Source organism: Pseudomyrmex gracilis, unplaced genomic scaffold (assembly GCF_002006095.1).
Source record: "Pseudomyrmex gracilis isolate BER0280 unplaced genomic scaffold, ASM200609v1 scaffold_752, whole genome shotgun sequence".
In the NCBI taxonomy this organism is placed as follows: Eukaryota; Metazoa; Arthropoda; class Insecta; order Hymenoptera; family Formicidae; genus Pseudomyrmex; species Pseudomyrmex gracilis.
In genome coordinates, this window is record NW_018021336.1 from 1,076 (window position 1) to 10,262 (window position 9,187).

General features: G+C 38.5%; 1 protein-coding gene across 1 annotated transcript; it reads left to right on the forward strand.

Moving 5' to 3' along the window:
- Positions 1 to 1,828: 1,828 nt before the first annotated feature.
- On the forward strand, positions 1,829 to 9,187 carry LOC109861425 (CD109 antigen). The gene is made up of 6 exons (XM_020441064.1): positions 1,829 to 2,076; positions 2,417 to 2,598; positions 2,726 to 6,779; positions 6,871 to 7,064; positions 7,140 to 7,420; positions 7,510 to 9,187. Exons 2-6 carry the CDS (start codon positions 2,423 to 2,425, stop codon positions 7,710 to 7,712), a joined length of 4,908 nt encoding a protein of 1,635 aa, XP_020296653.1. The 5' UTR covers positions 1,829 to 2,076; positions 2,417 to 2,422; the 3' UTR covers positions 7,713 to 9,187.

Here is a 9,187-nt window from a genome sequence, read left to right on the forward strand (position 1 = left end):
TATCTTGCAGAAATGCAATTATTTTCTCATAAGATGATTTTATCTTATAAAAAAGAATTTTCTTTTCAAGTAAAATGTTGGATCTTAAATAAATCGATTTTATCGGTAATAAGATGATGTTATTTTTTAAAGATGATTTTAACTTAATAATATGTTTGTATCTTATACGAGAGAATATTATCATAAAGTAGATGGTTTTATCTTAAATAAAATGAGTTTATCTTAAATAANATGCTTTTATCTTATACAAGATAATTTTGTTGTAAAGTAGATGTTTTTCTTAAATGAGATGAGTTTATCTTAAAAAGATTTAATTTTTTAAGAGATGATTTTATCTTAAAAATGATGATATCATCTTAAAGAAGATGTGTTTATCTTTTAAAAGGTGAGTTTAACGTAATAAGAGTATAGGAGGAAAAAGTAATTGCTTCTATTTTAGAATAAAAGATAAGAAAAGAAGAAAGAAGAAATATAGGTATAATATTAAGAAAATAAACAGTATAAAAATGTTTTTTTTTATTTATAAAAAAACCAAAACAATGATAACTGGAATAATAAATGTTTTGAATTGAATCCGAAGAAAATGAAAGCGCGCGCGTAGCGCGCGCTGTCTGCTAGTTCTATATTAAAAAAGGCATTTGGACCGAGAAGTGCGCGTTTAGAGTCGAATATATCGCACCTATTGTTAATGAAAAGCGATTTTGAGACAGTTCGTCGTATATGTAAAGAAAATTAAAAACGTAACTAAAGTAACGTGAAAGGAAAGAGAAAAACAACACGTAAAAATAACGTGACTGTAATTTTATATATAACATAATATTTATATATAATGTTATATATATTATATATAACATTAAATAATACATATTATACATATAATTTATTATATATTTATAATATTATACTTTATATTGTATTATATGTATTATATACATACTACAGTAATGTCACTGATTTCGGCCGCGCGGCCTTGGCGGGGCACTGACCTCGGCTGCGCGGCTTTGGTGGGAGTAGAGGTCACTGACCGCGGCCGCGTGGCCTTTGTGGGGGGAGGGGTCACTGACCGCGGCCGCGCGGCCTTGGCAGGGCACTGACCTTTGGCGCGCGGCCTTGGTGGGGGGAGGGGTCACTGACCGCGGCCGCGCGGCCTTGGCAGGCCACTGACCTCGGGCGCGCGGTTTTGGTGGGAGAAGGTCAATGACCTCGGTCGCGCGACTGCGGTAGAGTCATTGACCTCGGCCGCGCGACCGCGACGGTGTTATTGACTTCGGTCACGTGATTACGGTATATATATATATGCGTATGTGTGTGTATTATATATAGATATAGAATATTACATATAATATATATAATATTCTCTTTTTTACCCTTTTCCCTGTCACGCGACTTTAGTCACGTGTTGTTTTTCCACTTCTCTCTCTCACTATTTTTTGAGTTTGATTTTCATGCGTTATTTCTGACATTTCTCATACGTGTATTATATGGTTTATAAGACGTATATACTATCTGTCATCGCGGTGACAGCTTTGTTCACTGACAACACGTTAAATAAAAACAACAATAGCGTGCGCGTAGCGCGCGCCTGTGTTGTGCTAGTCAATAAAAAACGGGTATGAAATGATTCAATGAGTATTGCGAACGGCAAGTGAAACTTATCCAAGGCAATCCAAAGCCAATGTTCATGTGTATACACACTAACGATCCTTTAGACCGATATTTTACGGCATGTTATAGATATTAGATCGATATTATACGCTACATGCAATGTAGCGTTACAAACGCTTCGAAACTATATAATGTTCGTTCGCACTACCGCGCCCTTTTATCTGGAAAACACCTGCGGATATCTCTCTCGTCAAAGTTTACACTCCGTCCGTTCTGTTCTTTTATCTGTGGTTTTGGGTTGGTCTTTTCGGTTCTTTTTGCTCGTTGATTCATAAGCGGATGACGACTAACGGGTTTTTCGCTTTTATTTCGTTATTTTCTCGCTTATAAGTGCACACGAATGCGTTTACGTTTAAAGCATGCAGTATTCATAATTACAAGTGATACTGGACTCAATTAAAAAGTCTTTAGGTGAGTGCTGACACACGATTTGAAGAATGCACATTTGGGCGTTGACCGTTGACGCTGTACTTAACCCCATGAGAAAACCTTTGTTTTTAATAAACAAGACTAGTTAGTTATAAGAATAATTTATTTAATTTTTTAGTGTCAAGTGAGTGTAAAACTTGTGCTTTTTTTTTATGGAACCTATGTATGTGTTTGTGCGTTCTGTTTCAATTTTGAAAATACTTATTTCGAATTTGTGTGTGTACGCGCGTGTGTGTAGTTTCTTCAAGCAATCGTTTGAAGTAATATTCGTAAGATAAAAATACAATAGAGATGTATTAATATACATTGTTTTTTTTTTTAGGAAAAAATGGCTGTTCTGGTCCTCTTGTTATTTTTGGCTTTTGGAAATAGCCAATTTACCCAAGATACTACAGAATCCACTTCTAGACTTCCATGGAATCGTTATGATGATCGGGATCCTAATGCAGGCTATGGATTTCGAAATTCTTTAGGTCAAACTGATAATGTTATAATTAAAGATGCGTAAGTGGTATCAAAATATAATTGTAATGTTAAAACAAAATATACATAAAATTATATAAGTGGCATGACATTATATAAGTAAAATTGTAAACTTGATAGTTTTTAATTGTAATCTATATTTTTGCAGCACATACTTTATAGTTGCATCTCGTATGGTTAGGCCAGGCCAGATTTATCAAGTTGCTGTAAACATTCTTGACAGCCCATTACCTATGATAGTGCGCTCATCTATTCAACGCAATGGCGTAGAAATTGCGGCAGCTTATCAAGAAGTGAAAGAGGGTATACCGGAAACTCTAAAACTGCGTATGCCACCTACTTCTGTAAGTGGTGACTATAAACTACGTGTAGAGGGAACATACAATAATCTGAGAGGTGGCCAAGCTTTTCTGAATGAAACCAAATTAATATTTTCACAACGTTCCATGACCATTTTCATACAATTGGACAAACCTATGTACATGCAAGGCGATACAGTGCGATTTAGAACAATTCCAATAGACACAGGATTGAAGACATACAACAATCCTGTGGATATATTTATGTTGGATCCATACAGAAGAATTATGAGAAGATGGCTCAGTCAGCAAAGCAATCTTGGTACAGTATCACTATCATATCAATTGTCTGATCAACCGATCTTTGGAGAATGGATTGTGCAAGTAATAGCACAGAATCAAGTGGAAGAAAAAAAATTTCTAGTAGAAGAGTATTATCAAACGCGTTTTGAGGTCAATGTTACAATGCCAGCGTTTTTCTTTGACAACGATCCTTTTATCTATGGTATTGTTCAAGCGAATTACACTTCTGGCGCACCAGTGAAAGGCAATTTAACCTTGAAAGCCAGTTTCAAGCCATTAAGAAGAACACAAAATCCATCTGTGGAAGTTGAACCGGTTGAAAGATATTTTAACTTCAATGAATACTATCCGTCATGGTTTAGAGTACTTGATTGGTACGAAGAGAAAGTACCAGTGCTTAGATTTTTTAATGGAACATATCATTTCCAATATCCCATGAACGAATTACTGGGTTTTGTTCCGTCAGTTTCGTCCAGCGATGGAATAGAGATTACTGTGATTGCAACAGTTGGCGAAAGATTTTTGGACGAGGTGGTTGTCGGCTATTCTACGTCGAGAGTATTTAATTCTACCACGAAGATTCATTTTCTCGGCGGCAGTCCGCAGGTCTTCAAACCAGCGATGCCATTCACGCTAAATCTGGTCGCGTCCTTCCACGACAATTCGCCATTACGACTTACACAACTGAGAAACTCTATAATGGAGATCCGTGCGGATATTGAGATGCGAAACGGACGTCGTAATATTGACACACATGTTCTAAAAGCGTCACCGGAACATGAAGATGTGTGGTCCATAAAAATGGACCTGAGAAAAGAGCTCGGATTGGAGCGCGATGCTGATCGCGCCAAACAGGTTCTGAACGATATCACTTCTATGAGAATCTATGCGCATTTCATTGACGGCGAGGGTTCCAGGACGCAAACTGAATTGTTGCTGCTCGCTCACGAGTCTCCGAATATGAGGCACATCAAGATATCAACGTCCACCGAGAAGCCGAGAGTTGGCGAATACATGGTGTTCCATGTGCAAACTAACTATTACATTGAAATCTTTAATTACATTATAATGTCCAAAGGTACAATACTTCTGACTGGAGAAGAGAATATGCAACACGATATAAAAACCTTTGCGATTCCCCTAAGTCCTGAAATGGCTCCCGTTGCAACAGTGGTGGTCTATAAAGTTGGTCGTTACGGCGAGGTCGTGGCGGACTCGATGACATTCCCGGTGAACGGCATTTCTCGTAATAATTTCACCGTATTCATCAACAACAAAAAGGCGAGAACAGGTGAGCAAGTCGAAGTGGCTATTTACGGTGAACCCGGAGCCTACGTCGCGCTTTCAGGTATCGATCGTTCATTTTATACTATACAAGCGGGTAACGAGCTGTCGTACGCGAATGTAATTGCAAAAATGACTCACTTTGGCGAGGACACCAACGGTACTCACTTGCACACCTGGAAATACCACTCCGGTGATCCGGACGAAATTGTGTACTTCCCGTCGTCCACTTTCGGCATCGACGCCAATCGCACGTTTGAGTATATCGGACTGGTCGTTTTTACGGACGTTGCGATACACCGACGACCTGATATCTGCAACATTACTCAAGGATTCGGCGAGTGCTTAACCGGCCGTTGTTACAAACTGGAGAAAAGATGCGACGGTGTGTTCGACTGCGAGGACGGCACGGACGAAACGCGATGCGTCGAACAAAACGCCACCGATTTAGCAGAATTCCGCAAGTGGCGCTTTAACCGGATTCAGAGGCATTACGAGAACGTTTGGCTGTGGAAAGACATCAATATCGGTCCGCATGGACGACAGATATTTAATGTGAATGTACCGCGAAGACCGGTTCACTGGATGATCACTGCATTTAGTATATCGCCCAGCATCGGTTTTGGTATGTTGCCGAAGGCGTTGGAGTATACCGGAATTTTGCCGTTTTATATAAATGTGGAGATGCCGACTAACAGTAAACAAGGTGAACAGATTGGTATTCGTGTGTCTGTTTTTAATTATATGCGTTTTAACATCGAAGCGACAGTAGTATTGGCTGATTCCAAAGACTATAAGTTTGTCCATGTTGAGGACAAAGGCATCGTACAGTCGTATAAGCCGCGTACATCTTTCGGCGAGCATCAGTTCTTTATCTGGATACCTGCTCAGGATGCTAGCATCGTTTATCTGCCTATTGTGCCAGTTAGACTCGGTGACATTAAAGTTCACGTTTACGCGATGACTTTAATTGGCAGAGATTCGGTGATTCGCAATCTGCATGTCGAAGCCGACGGGATTCCGCAATATCGGCACCAATCTATTCTACTGGATCTCAGTAATCGTGCTTATTACTTCCAATATATGCACGTAAATATCACAGAAACACCGATTATACCTTATGACGAGAATCGTTACTACGTGTTCGGATCTAACAAGGCAACGATCAGCGTGGTCGGTGACGTGATTGGACCGATCTTCCCGACGATGCCGGTAAACGCGACGAGCCTCATGAATCTGCCAATGGATTGCGCTGAGCAAAATATGTTCAGCTTTGCCGTCAATATGTACACCACGTTGTTTATGCGTCAGATCAATCAACGCAATCGTACGCAAGAAAAGGAGAGCTTCTACTACATGAATATTGCTTATCAACGACAACTATCGTTTATGAATAAGGACGGATCTTTCAGTTTTTTCCGTGCTGATTGGAACCAATCAATGTCGAGCGTCTGGCTGACAGCGTTTTGCGCACGGATTCTCCGGGAGGCCAGTTTCTACGAGTGGGAAAGTTATCTGTACATCGATCCTGGAGTGATTACGCAGGCAGTTTCCTGGATATTGAAACACCAGACGCCAGAAGGCTCGTTCTACGAAGTGACCTGGTTACCGGATCGGAAAATGAACAGTTCCTTGAACTACGAAAACGACGAAATCACTCATCGAAACATCACTCTTACTGCTCACGTACTCATCACGCTGGAACGCGTAAAGGATCTTGCTCAGGCTGGTGGCCTGGGTTCTCAAGTGGCTTTGGCCGCGCTCAACGCAGTCAGATGGTTGGAGAGAAATCTAAAACTGTTAGAATTATATGGCAAGCCTTACGAAGTAGCGATAGTATCTTACGCGCTGTTGTTAGCACAATCCTCGAGTTCCGAGCATGCCTTCACCATTCTGACGACACACGTGAGAAAAGAGGGCGAATTCGCATATTGGGGCAGAGAGTATGTGCCACCTCCTCCGCAAAAGTACGAGAATCAGAGGCCTTTTTTGCTACCGCGCTTACCCTATAAGTATGACTCGGAAAACATAGAGACAACCGCGTACGCGCTACTCGTGCACGTTATCCGTCAGGAAAAAGCCGAACTCCTCGAACCGATAGTAAAGTGGTTGAACGCGCAAAGACTAACGGACGGCGGATGGGCCTCTACTCAGGACACCGTTTGGGCAATGAGCGCGCTGGCAGCTTACAGCGAAAAAACAAGATTCAGAGACGTCAGTTCACTCACGATAACTGTAGACGCTACCGCTTTACCGGGACAGACAAAAACGTTGTTTTTAAACAGGAACAATTGGGCGAGGCTTCAGACCATTGAGGTGCATATTTCGAGATATTTACATTTTGCGACAAAAAACATTAAAAACAATATTAAAATTATATACAACGATAAAAATCATATTTCTTCAGATACCAGAAGCATGGGGAACCGTAAAAGTGGATGCAAAAGGTGCGGGATACGCCATATTGCAGATGCACGTGCAATACAATGTAGATATAAAGAGATTCCAGACGGAACCACCAGTTAAAGCCTTCGATTTGATCACCAGAGCAAATTTCCATGGAAGAAATCAGTCTCACATCTCGTATCTTAGTTGTCAAAGGTAAGAGATTGTTGTAATGTTAATAGTCATTGTGTGTTTTGTATTTGTAAACTTCATGGTTCGCGTTTTGCACAGGTGGACAAACGTCGACGAATCCACGCGTTCTGGTATGGCTGTGTTAGATGTAACAATACCGACCGGATACATAATACAGCAACAGGTTCTGGACAGATACATTTTGTCGAAGCGAGTGAGAAATCTCCAGAGAGCGCGTTTTCTCGAGAAGAAAGTGCTCTTCTATTTTGATTATTTGGACAGCGAGGAGACATGCGTGAATTTCACGGTGGAACGCTGGTATCCGGTCGCAAATATGTCACGATATCTTCCCATTCGTGTTTACGATTACTATGCGCCAGGTACGTACAAACCGTATTACCTTTTATGTATGTCTTTTTTAATCGTTTGTGTGATTGAGATTTATCACTTCGTTTTTACGTGTTTCCAGAACGTTTCAACGAAACTATATTTGACGCACTGCCTACGTACACTCTAAACATATGCGAAGTTTGCGGCAGCTCACAATGTCCCTACTGCCCTATTTACAATACAGCTGCGCTTTTAACCACACCGGCAGGTATTGTGCTAATCACGTCGCTGGTTGTCACAATAACGAGGTATTTCCGAACGCAGCAAATTAGCGACGGCTAGCGATAATGTGAATAGCAAACAAATATTCAAGTTATTTTTCATTTTTTTTTTTTTTTTATTGATACGAATGGCGGCCTTTGCTAGTAAAGCACAAATACGCGGACGATAATCAAAACGCGATATGTTCGTGAATTTCGTTCTTTAAGATCTGAGAATTTAATTCAAAACTTTATAAATAAATAGATATAATTTTATACGTGTGTATGAACAAACTCATGCACATAAAACATATTGCGTGGAATAGTTTCATTGTGAATGAAATAATTTACGCTACGAGCAATTTATTTCCAAAGTGAGAACAAATATTTCTAACTAATAATTTCAAATGGTTTTGTCGTAATACTCGAGCTGACATCTACTTTGCTTTGTACGATTACCACATATAATTCAGAGTAGAGTGTATCTTATAATTAAACTTGTTTATAACTTTTTTAATATATTTTTTAATATATTTTTTGTATAAATTTTCATATGTTATCACACACAGACGATATTTTTGAAAAATTATGGCTACATTGTGTGCGTGTATGTGTGTATGTGTGTGTGCAGTGATGCGTAAGAACAGTTAATACTTTCTTATCTGCCCGCGAAGACTGTTGTATAATAGAAGAAAGACATGTTAATTTAGTTTGGACTGCAAAACGCACACAAAACTTACTACGATATATAAGATTGATGATCAAAAACAATTATCTTTCGTTTTTGATAAAATTTTTCACATTTCTATGATTACGTATATATATACATATATATATATGTATATATATATAATTTATTCTGTTTATTTAAATTTTAGAACACATGCAATTTTTTCTGTTTTTCTACACACAATTAGAGGGCATTTGTACTCTCGGAGACAAAGCATCTCAAGTACAAATCAGTGTAATAGTAGCCGACGCGAGCTCCGTCGGCCATACTATTAACCATCATCACCAAAACAATTACAAAAGTAACAAGTGTTCATAAAAATTAAACGAGTACATGCATAGAATGAGTATATTAAGTATTATTTTTATATTTAACTACTTATTGCTTCTTATTTGTTTAATCTTCTTTTTTTTTAATGAAGATTTTACTTATCTTAAATTCCGTCCCTTTTATTCGAGTTTTTCGTAATGAAGTTACCTGCAAATGACACTTTATATTGTTTACTATAATAATCGTGATTTTATTAGAAAACACACAAACCTTTCTGTTCTATTGTGTTATTTGAATTCTTTTCAGGAGATATTAAAAAGATGTTTCAAAAAGAGATATATTTAAACAAAACATAAATGATCAGCAAAATTTGTAAATAGTAGAGCATAAGAGTAGAGATCTGTAAAACCTGACTACCATTTCTGTTTGTTCAGATTCTTTGAATTTTAATCAAGTCCTAATGTTTCCGCAGACAGATGGGAGAGACAATTATAATTATAATGTTAATATACATTTATTTAATTTATTTAATTTATAAATTTATAATGTTAATATTA

Bases quoted from the DNA above. Each gene is read 5' to 3' on its own strand.
- LOC109861425 (XM_020441064.1), top strand. From the start codon at position 2,423: ATGGCTGTTCTGGTCCTCTTGTTATTTTTGGCTTTTGGAAATAGCCAA. The intron at 2,599-2,725 runs GTAAGTGGTATC...ATATTTTTGCAG, and splicing joins AATGTTATAATTAAAGATGC to CACATACTTTATAGTTGCAT. The intron at 7,065-7,139 runs GTAAGAGATTGT...CGTTTTGCACAG, and splicing joins TCGTATCTTAGTTGTCAAAG to GTGGACAAACGTCGACGAAT.